At 38.0% G+C, this 12,878-nt stretch overlaps 1 protein-coding gene across 7 annotated transcripts in view; it reads right to left on the bottom strand.

Annotated features, from left to right (window-relative positions):
• CEP112 (centrosomal protein 112) overlaps nt 1-12,878 on the bottom strand; it is a 427,630-nt gene that overhangs the window by 373,510 nt on the left and 41,242 nt on the right. For 5 of the 7 annotated variants that reach the window (XR_006297953.1, XM_043585075.1, XM_043585077.1 and 2 more), the window contains 2 exons: nt 11,217-11,310; nt 8,947-9,024 (listed from right to left, as the gene is read on the bottom strand). The exons of 1 other annotated variant lie outside the window; for it this stretch is intronic. Coding sequence is in view for 4 of the 6 variants with exons in the window: in XM_043585075.1 (XP_043441010.1) it covers nt 8,947-9,024; nt 11,217-11,310 (172 nt within the window). In the remaining 2 variants the exon portion in view is untranslated. Of the gene's footprint in view, nt 1-6,870; nt 7,598-8,946; nt 9,025-11,216; nt 11,311-12,878 lie in introns of those variants that run through there. One more of the 7 variants, XM_043585080.1, reaches the window with a different exon arrangement.

Genomic DNA, 12,878 nt, shown 5'->3' with positions numbered 1-12,878 from the left:
GGCACGTGTACCCCAATATTTATAGCAGCGCTTTCAACAATAGCCAAATTATGGAAAGAGCCTAAATGTCCATCAACTGATGAATGGATAAAGAAGTTGTGGTTTATATATAAAACAGAATACTACTTGGCGATGAAAAAGAATGAAATCTTGCCATTTCCAACAATGTGGATGAAACTGAAGGGTATTAAGCTAAGTGAAATAAGTCAGTCAGAGAAAGACAAATATCTTATGTTCTCATTCATATGTGGAACTTGAGAAACTTAACAGCAGACCATGGGTAAGGGAAGGGGGAAAAAATAGTTACAAACAGAGAGGGAGGGAGGCAAGCCATAAGAGACACTTAAATACAGAGAACTGAGGGTTGATGGCGGGGGAGAAGGAGGGAGGAAATGGGTGATGGGCATTCAGGAGGGCACTTGTTGAGATGAGCACTGGGTGTTATATGTAAGCAATGCATCAAGGGAGTCTACCCCTAGAACCAAGAGCACATGGTATGCACTGTATGTTAGCCAATTTGACAATAAATTATAATGAATGAATGAATAAATGAATAAATAAATAAATAGAGTGTAAAAAGCGAACGTTGTCAAGAGCCAGAAAGGAACCACTTGTGCAGTAGAGAGAAGCCCCTTGGAAGGAAGCCTGTCCATGATGAAGGGAAAGAAAGGAGCTAAAGAAAAAGGACCCTCCAGAAACAAGATAAAATCAAAGAAACAGAAGATGACAGGCCAAAATGACAACGCAGAAGGCACCTCTGATTAAAGAAACTGATCTTCAGTGGAGTAGAAGGCCTTCCCAAACTAAGAAAGCAAGCTACCTAAACCACCCTCCCATATAACCCTGGCTACTGCTCATTCAAAACAATCTAACATCAACAATTATAAACAAAAACAAAAACAAACAAAGAATCCAATATCCATAAAAACTTTCCACAAAAAACAGAAAATCAAAATCAAAACCTGTCCATAGTAGGAATTACTTCTTTTTAAAGCCATCAAACAGAAGTCAACAGTAACACGGCCTCCTTCGGCCTCCACTTGTCTCCAGCACTAGCGATCACTAGGTTCTCTGTGCCACCCGCTTGAGGTGGGTAGGCCATCCTCCCACAGGTCAACGTTCGATTGTATCTATGTCCCGCCCCCAAGATAATACGTAGTCAAGTATAACTTCTGAATAATCTCAGGACGTTCATAAAGAACACTACAAATAAAGGCAGAAAACAGAAAGATAGGAAACAGGAGTCGACCAAATAAGAGTTTGGCCAAGTTGCGAGATGCCAAATTGATAGGTAAAGGTCAGCTGCACGTCTGCAAATTAGCAAAAATCACCTAGGAAAAGAAAATGATTTTCCAGGGCTAACATTTGTAATCACAAAACAATATGTAATTGCTAAGAGTAAATCTAAGAAAATATACATAAGCCCTTTACAGAGAAAGCAAGTTTTTTTTGAAAAGTGCTAATAATGAAATAAATAGCAAAACGATGCTTTTAGATAGTCTCAATAATGTAAAAATGGCAATTCTCCTTGACTTGATCCAGTGACTAAATTTATCCAATCCAAAAATCTCAACAAGACTTTTGTAAAACTTAATAAGCTCATTATAAAATGTATATAAATAAATAAGCAAGAAGAGCCTGAAGAAAAAAATCAAGATGGGGTGACTTACAAAGGTATTGTAAAACCATAGTGATGACAATAAGTCAACAGAACCAACCAGAAAGTACTAGAAATTCAAATAAATATGAGAATGTGATTCATGAAATATCTAGAATTGCAAATTACTGAAAAATGAAAGATGTGTTTAATAACTGGGAAAAAATGAGGGGCGCCTGGGGGGCCCAGTCAGTTGAGCATCTGAGTTCAGCTCAGGTCATGATCTCACAGTTCATGGGTTCGAGCCCCACGTCGGGCTCTGTGCTGACAGCTCAGAGCCTGGAGCCTGCTTCCGATTCTGTATCTCCCACTCCTCTGCCCCTTCCCCACTCAGCCTCTGTCTCACTCTGTCTCAAAAATAAATAAAACATTAAAAAAATGAAAAAAAAATAAGTGGGAAAAAAGGAGATCAGATTCCTTCCTTGCACCATATAGAATAAATTCCCAAATGGATTAAATACTTATAATTAAAAGCAGAAGCATAAAAACTTGCAGAAGACAACATAAAAGAATGACTTTGTGACCTCAAAGTAGAAAATTTTCTTAAGCAAGAAACAAGAAAAAAAAGCATACACAAAAAAGAACTTAATAAAGTTGACTACTTTAAGTAAGAACTTCTCTCCAGAAAAGAGATCATAAATAAAATGAAAAGATAATGAATAAAAGATCACAAATAAAATGAAAAGATAAGTCATAAACTGGGAGATGTTTGCACAAATGATCTGTCTCCAAAATGTGTAAAGAAGGCCTTTATAAGTTAATAAAAGAAAGAACAATACAGTTTTTTTAATGGGAAAAACTTGAGACACATTTTACTGGTGAAGAAATCTGAATGACTAATACACACATGAATATATACTCAATCTTTTTAGAAATACGAAAAATGTACAGTAATACCACAGCGAGAGGGTATTTTCTGCCACCAGATTGGTACACATTAAAAATTTGCCAATAAAAGTGTTCCAGATGGAGGACCACTGGTGGGTGTATGAATTAGTACACTTTACTTTGGGAAACATTTAGTTAGTAGGGACAATAATAAAACCCACTTAAATATTATACCAGAGAAAGAGGCACATTCTTTAGTAAATAACACTGTACTATATATACACACAGCTTTTTGAAAAACAGAGGCGGCAAATTTCCAACAGGCAGCAAAGCGCACTCAATAAATATTTATTGTCTGAAGGTATATATATGAATAGTAAGTAACCATTCTCTATTTTTGGAATGGAGAAAAACCAGCCCAGAAAGTAAGTTCTTCAAGGACACACCCAAATCTGCAAATATATAAAACCCTAATTCATGAAGCAGAATTAAATATAAGGGGGAAAATAAAGGAAGGGGAAAACAGAATTCTCAAAGATGCTCAAGCTCTAATTAAGCTTCAAATTTAAAACCAAAAGCCAACAAAGCCATCTGTGACTTATTTTTACACAGCTCCACATTTACAAGCAGAGTACAAAATATTGGTTTAGCTAATTATAATGTAGCCTTTCAACGATGCAGAAGTAACTCCTATTTCATTCTCTTCATCTTTAAAAGCCATTAAATACAGAAGTTAAGGACTCATTCTGTTATCATAAATTTCCTTTCTCAAGTTGACCAAAAAAGAAAGAGTATATTGTAATGTTTAAAAGCAACAATGAACACCGTAAACAAGAATAAATCTTCTTTCTGTAATTGTCACTCATTTACAATCCATGGAGTTTGTCTCATACCCACTTTCAATACGTAATGAGAATTATCCATAGTAAAGCGTGTTCTTGAGTCTATTTGGGGGAAATGAGCAATCTATTTTCTGATTTTATAACAGCAGCCAGATGTGCTTTGAAGTTCAATGTTCCCACTTTGTAATCCACCAGTAAATGGACTTGAAGCAATCTGTAAACAGTCTTAACATTTACTTTTTTCATGCTCTTTTAGAAAATTTCTTGTTCTCTCACAATACCTCAAAAAAGAAGACCACAACAAAGAATGTCCAAAATGGAAGATAAAAAGGATTTATGTGAAACATTAAAGTCTAACGAAATATTATACAGAAAACAATGCCAAAAAAAATTAAGTTCCAATAGCAGGAATGAATCACATGACCAAACACTTCTGGCTTAAAGACCAAATAGAAGCATGGTAATAAAATATGTCATCATTTAAACTAGACACAAATACAGATATCTGGATGCTTTCTAATGAAAACTGGCTTTTGACATTTTGTTCTGGTTAGTTTTTTAGCGGATTTGTTTGGTTACAAAGGGTTCTGTCCGTCTATTTCTTTGGATTATTCAGGATTTTTGATCAAACTGATCAAATACCCCTCATAGACTAATGTGGATCAGTTAGAGATGTTCTATGATTCCAGAAAAATAGAAAGACATTTTATACGATATTTTAGCTGCCTTAAAGGAAAGGACATTTTCAAGCAATCTATTACTAACAACACAACTAAATGTTTTTAAGTCGTGGCATCAGTTAGAACTGCCAAAACCCGCTCGGTAGTGTTAAATAAATTCAGTCCTCGATGTCAAATCAATTGTGCTCCAAAATAATTTTTTAAGGCAACATTTTAGAACTTGAAAAACATTTATCCACAGAAACAATACTACAAATGAAGGCTCATTCGCTGGTCTACTCACATCTCAACATTTAGTGAGTACAAATTAGATACAGAGAGAAAGGCATGGTCCATCGGCACAAGGAAAAGCAAGTAGGCCAAAGGAACAGAACGGAAATAGACACATACCGTCACCTGATTTATGGGACAAATAACACTGCGGTACAGCAGGAAGAGTCTTTTCAATAAATAGGAGTGCCACCTTGATAAACACAAGGGACAAAACAAATCTTAACTCCCTATCTTATGACATATACCGAAATCACCTCCAGATGGTATGTAATCCAAAGAGAAAAAGTCACATAATAGAGCCGCTGGGAGAAAACAAAGAAGAACATCTTCGGAACCTTAGGACAGTCAAAGATCTTAAACAGGACACAAAACAGCACTAACCGCATGGTGAAAAAATGAGAAAGTGAACTGCGTTAAAATTTAAAATTTCTGTTCAGCCAAGACACCAGTAAGAGATTGAAGGAAAGCAACAAAGTAGAAGGAAATATTTACAATACTTACTCGAAAAGGACTCTTATCCAGAACAGAAACAAGGCCCTCGGGTTATCAGTATGAAAAAGGCAAACGACCCAACGGAAAAACTGGCAAAGCCGTAGGCAGGCACTTCACTCCGAGAGGCTATCTAGACTGTCAATGACATAAAAAAGGTCACCTCACTGGATGAGTCACCAGGAAAATATATATGAACACCCCACGGTGCAGTGTCACTAACCACTCTCAAGAACGGCTGAACTTTAAGTCAAACAAACAAACAAAAACAAAACCGGACTGTCGATACCACGATGGAAGAGAAGGTAGATTAATGGGAACGGGCACATCGCTAATGAGGATGCAAATTGGCACAGTCACCTCCGAGAGACGTCTGGCAGCATCCACTGCACCAAGTGGCTTTTTGCTACACCACGAGTCACCCCAAACCTTCAAAGCTTCGCGCTACAGCCATTTTAGTTAGCTCGCAATTCTGTGGTCAGCGACGTGCTCATCTCCTGGAACAGCTCATCTCAAGTGGACTTACTCTTGTGTCTCCCACACCAGCTGCCCCTGAGCCTGATTAGGACGGTTCCCAACAGGCCAGTGAGGAGAACAGCCAGGCTCCCCACATTCCTCACAGGGAGAGTAAAGGCACATCCCCACCCGCTAACGGCTCACTGGTGTCCCCAAGCCCTCGACAGGGAGGTTCACCCCTCCCTGATGGGCCCTGGGCTCCAGGTGGGTCTGCGTGCCTCTGGGGTGCTGTCCACCCGCTGGAGCCACCCGTGGGATCCGAAGCTCACGCCTGCTGACCTCGCCCAGCTCCCACTGCCTGTCCTGAGAGCTATCCCTGCACTAAGCCCACATCCCTCCCAGATCCTGCTCCGGGGCTAGGAAGCAAACAGTCCTCACGGTTCCTTCGCTCCTGCTGGGAGTGAGGCTGTGCGGTCAGCATGCGGACGCAGGATGGGAGTGAGCGTGTGACTGGTAACCAGGATGGAAGGCCCAGAAAAGTCCTCCTCCCAGCCCCCCACCAGGCCCTCAGAAAAAGAAAAAGGAGGAAAGTTTATATAAAGATAGTCAAGCAGGAAATATATGTATCAAATATACTGACAGAGTGAGAAAGTTTCCCCAAAACTAAAGGTTACAAAGTTTAAAGAGTAAGAAAAAAATACAGGAGGAAAATTAAATTGCTAGTTGAGTAAGTGAATCTCTACTTATATTATGTATTCCTAAAAAAATACCAAGACGCTCCTGGGGAAAGAAAGAATATACTTGAGGAAAAAGCGTATTTTTAACAAAAACTAGAAGATTCAAATTCTAGAACCTCTAATGCATCTGAATGAAGGTGTCTGAAAGTCATGTCGGCAATATAAAAAAAAGTACCCTCAGCATAGAAAACTAACATTAACTACCATTAACTGATCACTCACAGGAAGAAAGAGAAAAAAAATCCATCACGCATTCTAATACAAAACTAAAATCAAAGCGAAATCTAAGCTCTTTAATACACTGGATTCTTAAATTATTCTACTGTGATCAAAAGATAGAGTTCTGCCTGATTAATGTATATACGTTATAAATATATAAAAATGCAAGACTTTCATATTTTACACTGTTAGTGCCTTCTTTGAACAATAAAAGTGTGAAAGAGAACCCAGGCAGACCTAGTTTTAAGGCGTCACCTCAAAATATTTTAGATGTTTTATTTTAACTTTACTATACGAATGAAAAATTTAATCCTCTGAACAGTTACATAATCGAGCAAAGTTCTCTGTGGGCTAAGCAACGCACATCAGAAGTGCCAAATGGCTGAGGGCAAAGGCAAGTTTAAAAGGCTAGCCCAGAATTTTACTCTTCACTCTGATACCGCTTTCTGGCAAATATCAAAAAAAGAACTGTCTTTCTGGGGGATTTTCTGTCCTCTTCTCGCACACCGGTAACGCTAGGACTTCCCTCCAGTGGCAACTTCTCCTCCACCTTCAAACATAACAATGTTTTCCTTTGGACTTAATATTCCCCTCTTGTTATTAACTTTCTCTCTCTCATCTCTTTCACTAATAGGCTCCCTAAATGGCTACGAGATTCACGTTGCTTTAAATTCTCATCCATTCCCTACCTTCTTCTAATCGTGTCCCTTGCAGTAGCCAGCTGTCCTCATTCCGTCCCCTGAAAGCCCGGCTGTCCAGCCTCTGGGTGGGGCCAACACCTCAAACAGCATAACCATAAATAAGATTCCAGCCCTCGAGTCTCCTGAAACTCCAGACCTTGACCTCCCCAGTTGGTCTGACCATCTCTTCAAACTCCGCCCGTCTAACATGAAACTTGTAACCCCTAAAATGGATGCCCCCATCTGACGGTTAACTGACAGGAAGCCAATGTTCCCATTTTCTAGAAGCGCACCTTTAGGTGCCCTTCTGGTCAGCTCGCCAATCAGTCACGCAGTGTCCTTTCCCCCCCGTGAAATGGCTTTTCTTTCAACCCTCTCCGTCTGCACAGAAATCACCCGAGTGTGGAGTTCACCACAAACACCAAAAAGATGATGGTTCCCCTTCTCCACCTCTACCCACATCCAATACAACCTCCAAAATGCCACCAAGTCGATTTCCCTAAAGCATTCCTTTCATTAAAGACCATTATTAGTAGGAAGGGTTTTAGGTCTTTTAAAATAATAATCTGTCCTGTCAGTGAAGAAGTAAGAAATAGACAATCCTATATCCTGCTGGTTGCAGAAGAAACTGGTAGGTACATACCTTCTGGAAGGCTATGTACCAAGATGGACGTAACCTAAGGAAGTACCAAATGTGTACACAAAGATCTGTAGGGAATTGTACTGCAGCATTACTTGCATCAGCCACAGCCTGGGAGCAACCAAAATGTCCAGGATGTTTCAGTAAGTTATGGAATACCCACCCAAAAGAGAAATCAGTGCTTTCATTAATATTCATATATTTACAGAATGGTTATAAACTTCTATCAAACTCAAAACAGCACGTCATAGAGGCACCTGGATGGCTTAGTCAGTTAAGCATACGGCTCTTGATTTGGGCTCAGGCCATGATCTCAGAGTCTGGAGATTGAGTCCCGTGTCAGGCTATGTGCTGACAGCACAGAGACTGCATGGGATTTACTCTCTCTCTCTCTCTCTCTCTCTCTCTCTCTCCCTCAGCCCCTTCCCCTGCACACATGTTCTTGCTCTCTCTCTAAAAATTAAAATTAAAATTAAAAAATTTTAAAAAAATTAAAAACAGGACATAGTAAAATAGTACTTATAATATAACCCCAATTTTGTTTAAATTTTAATTGTATAAATGCACACGGAAAAAAAAAAAAGGAGAGGAGGATATCTAAAACAAAATGGTAACCCATCTCTCGGTGTTAAGATTTTCAAATATATTTTAGTCCTCTGATTTCCTATACTTTGCAAATTTTCAAATTAGAAATTATCCTACTAACCACAAAACGTGATAAAAATTGTTCTAAACCCCTTTTCATTTCCTCAAAGCATTTCAACAGCGTCATGGAAAGTGGAATGTGGAAGGAATAAATAAACCTGCAGGGCTCACTACTGCCTAAAATGTAAAGGCGAAACTGCTCAGTTTAGCCTTCAAACTCCGATACAATCCAGCCTGATTGACACTGGCCCCAACCCCCTGCTTAAGTCCCCAAGATCCAGTCATGTCCATTCACTCACACCACCACACGTGTCTCCAGGCCTGCCTCTTTCCAGTTCCCCACCTCCACACCTACCCAGATGCGTTCATGTCCCTCTCAGTCTTTGCACCTGACAACTGGTGCCCGTGACGGCGGCTCATCAGGAAATCTCCGGATATTGTTAACCCAAATGACCTTGCTTCTCCAAGTCCTCCCTCCCCTTGCCTCCAATTCAATACTCTACTCTCTAAGTCATGTTAGTATTTCACCAGATACTATCTTAAACAATTATCGAACTATGTATGTGTATATCTCCTACACCCTCGACAAGACAGCTTGTGGAGGGCAGGGACTATGTTTCTCTGGAATGTTATCTGTCTTTCCTGTTCTCTAGATCCTTCTCCCACAGTACCACCACACATCTCAATGGCTGACATCCACTAATATTCACCAAATAGAATTAGTTCAGATGTTCTCCAAGTACAACAGGATTCTGCTACATCGATGTACATACATAAACCAAGTACTTTTTTTTTTTTACCCCAAGATTCCAACTATTAAGGCGAGCTTCGATGTCGCTGTCATCCAAAGAAAGAGCAGATCTTTGGGGATGAACTTCCTGAAAGACAAAAGAGAAGAGAGAAGAAGGGGTAGAGGGAAGAAGGAAGAAATAAAAAGGAAAAGGAAGGAGGGAGACAAGGGGGGAGGGAAAGAGGAAGAGAGGGAGAGAGGCAGGGAGGAAGGGAGGGGGGAAGAAAACAGAAGAGACAGAAAACGGGACAAAATATACGTCATTCAGAGTAACAAGAGTTTCGTGTGCTTTTCTGGTAGTACCATATTGCCCTCAGAGGGAAGGTTTATGTCATAGCTGAGGCAAAGTTCTCAATTCTAAGTAATGACTGTTTACTATAGCTGCTTAGGGCTGCGAGGTGCCTTCACAATATATTCATACAGTAACTAGATTTCAAAAAAAAAAAAAAAACCACACATCAAAAGAATATTTTAAAAATTAATCCAGATTCTTCTCTTTAAGTTGTTTTACAATAAGTTTTAATTGTGGTATACCACAGTAGCTTTAAAGGGGGGGGGGGGAACACTTGAAAAGATGAATTATTTACAATCCTTAAAATTAGTTAACAGGGAATTTTGTGTTGATGTCCAAGAAGCTCTTTGTTCTTAAATTAATTCCCATTCATACACTGAATATAAAGAGAAATAAGCTTTGGATTCACAGCATGAGAACACAATTATGGTGAAATTCTACTTTTTTTAAAAATTAAAATTGCATGATTTTTTTTTCCCTCTCATATAACTTATTACACATTTATCAAAGCAGATTAAAACTATAATTAACTGAGGACAGCCTAAAATCTGTGCCCAGAAATGGACAATAATCTGGGAGCTCTAGAAACTTAGAAAGGTAAATCTATTTAAAATAATAATGTATACATTACAGTACAGCCAAAAAATGCATTCTGAAGTTAAATTTGTTGGCACAGCATTTCCACATTTTTAGAACACCTCATTACTAATAAATAAACCTATTTACCTATGATCATTTAAATTATCTGAAGTGATGAAAAATATACTAAAATGTTCTCCATTATTATTGTCTCCAAGTTTCTAATGAACAAAATGTTGAATTTATTTTATATACTATATTCAAACTCATTATTGTTTTGATTGTTGGCCCCCCGTTTCTTGTATGTTTTTCTCTGTGAACAAAAATGTCTTCAGAAAGACATAAAACATCTACCTGCCTCGTTTTCTTGTGAATAAATGTAACGGTTCATAATAAACCCACAGATATTTAAAATGTGCTGCCCTGAAAGTATTCCCCAAAGTTCCAAACTATCACTGGAGAAAATGCAGTGAGTTAGGTTTAGAGTACAGCCACGCATCACACATGATCTCCTTGTTAAAAGTCATGTAACTCGGGGCGCCTGGGTGGCGCAGTCGGTTAAGCGTCCGACTTCAGCCAGGTCACGATCTCGCGGTCCGGGAGTTCGAGCCCCGCGTCGGGCTCTGGGCTGATGGCTCAGAGCCTGGAGCCTGTTTCCGATTCTGTGTGTCTCTCTCTCTCTGCCCCTCCCCCGTTCATGCTCTGTCTCTCTCTGTCCCAAAAATAAATAAACGTTGAAAAAAAAAAATAAAATGTTTAAAAAAAAAAAAAAAGTCATGTAACTCAAGACAAGCCAGAGTTACGCAAGAAAGGCCATAGTAAGCAGGCAAAATTCTCCTCTTTAGGAAGCTAACTGGAATGCTCATTGCACCTTATTCAAACCAAAACTCTGTTAAGCAGTTAGATGTAAGAGGCGTTCACATTTCAGAATATAAACAGTTCGCCTTCAGCAGAAAGGCAGTATCCCCCACTAAACGACAAATTAATCCCAGTTTCTTAACTCTGACCACTGGGTGGTGTCTCTCTCTCTCTCTCTCTCTCTCTCTCTCTCTCACACACACACACACACACACACACACACACACACACACACACACACACTGAGTAAAAGGGAAAAGCAAAAAAAAAAACAACTAAAAAAATGAAGTCTTCCAAAGTTATTCTCCAATGCACAAAAGCAACAATACACATGATGTCTCAAAATCATCGAGAAACCACAAGGAGCACTGTGGAATTTACCAAACACACCATTTTCTTTGATATCAGGGTGTTCACCAAAACCTTCAGACTCCATTCAAACACCCACTGTTTTAAAGTAATTGTTGGAACTTTGACACACATGAAACTAAAAATTTGTAGAGTTATTTTAAAGTAACAAACAAACAAACAAAAGTAGAATCTGATCTTACACAACTCTTTGGGGTAATATTTTGTCCATCTTCTCTGGAGGTTGGACTCACAGAATGTGATCTTGTTTGGAGCTTCGCAGTATATTGGTTCCTACTAATAGACCAAAATAATAACAATCAGAATACAGAGGGGAATACAGAGGACAAAGGGGGCATTTAAATCTGGGATTGCCAATTTTTTCTTTTGGAAATAAGATGATTGTTTATATTTAACAATGATACTTCCATGGCAGACAAAAAAGAAATGCAAAAAACGACCATTTATTATTTCTCACATTTTATTTTTATTTAGATTTAAGTATAAATAAAACATCACCTAAATGCCACGTGCCTGCTCACAAACAAATGCCATTTTTAAGTGGGACTACAATAAACTAAATGTATTTAAATCTTTTCTCCTTCCTCCCCCTCTTCCAAGTATAGAATAAGAAAAAAAAAATGAAGCATATACTCTCAAGAGGATAATCATTTTAAAAGGTTTGTTAAGTTTTATCGGATCCATGCTGCACATCAAGATGAAGGCTTAAAATATATAAAATGAAAAAATTCTCATGTAGCTGAAAATTTGGATTAATTTGAAACTATGTCAGAACCTACAGATAAATCAGTCTTAAATTTAAAATACACCATGTTAATTCAGGTAAAATGTTATAAGTACAGTACAAATAGGAAAATAGTTTAAGCTTCCAAATGAATTTCAACAAAAAGACTTTCCTCCAATATAAAATATAGTATAAAATATTATACTCAATATTCTACTTTAGCCTGGAGTCTCTCATATATTTTTATTCAAGCTACTTCAATGAAAGTTTCATTATTAGGAATATCTATCCTCTGAACGGCTCCTTCAAGATACATGAAATGGAAACTAACCATTAAAGAATGAATTAAAGTCACTAACTTTTAACCACAAGCCCTATCAGGATTCCCTTCACAAATATTGGTCCATTTTAGGTATATTCCCAAAGACAGAATTATAATTAAAAAAGACAAGATGACAATGAATGTGTTTTTTGGTAGTAACAATGAAAGAGTAACGTTCCGTAGACAAGTCACTAAGTAATGTCAAATGTCTGAAAAAGCTGTTTTAAAGAGAGCTATTAATTTTTTATACCCCTACTCAATATCCAAACACTTAAAAACTAATGAGAAAAATAGATAAAGCAATAGGCTGAGAATAATTTCATTAGCCCATGTGCTTTAGCTGATATAAACATTTAAAACTCAGGATGTGGGAAAAGGCAACCAGATACATCATACTAAGCAGTGGCCTGTTCTTTAAGAATAGATTAAACAATCATAAAAAGAGCTATACTTAAAAATTGAAAAATGCTTAAATATTAAAAGAAATTCTCATAGAAAATATTAATAAAAAAAGAGGATGGAACCATTTATCTATTTATTACACGGGGTGCATACATAAAACAACATATCCTTTCAGTTCACTTGTAGCTGTCCTCTGTACCAATTTACCCTTTTTCCCTTCACAATAAATTTTCAAAATAAGTTACTAGGCCATGTCCTAACCTGACGTATACTTGTCAATCAACTACAATCTGATTTCCACTCAACCTAAAAGTGCTGGACACTATCAACGATCTCCTAGTTGCTCAAGCAAATGAACTATCTGTCCTTAGTTCATCTCACTAAACATTAGGAACA

The sequence above is a fragment of the Prionailurus bengalensis genome, chromosome E1 (genome assembly GCF_016509475.1).
Source record: "Prionailurus bengalensis isolate Pbe53 chromosome E1, Fcat_Pben_1.1_paternal_pri, whole genome shotgun sequence".
Classification (NCBI taxonomy): Eukaryota; Metazoa; Chordata; class Mammalia; order Carnivora; family Felidae; genus Prionailurus; species Prionailurus bengalensis.
This window is presented reverse-complemented; position numbering and strand designations above follow the sequence as displayed.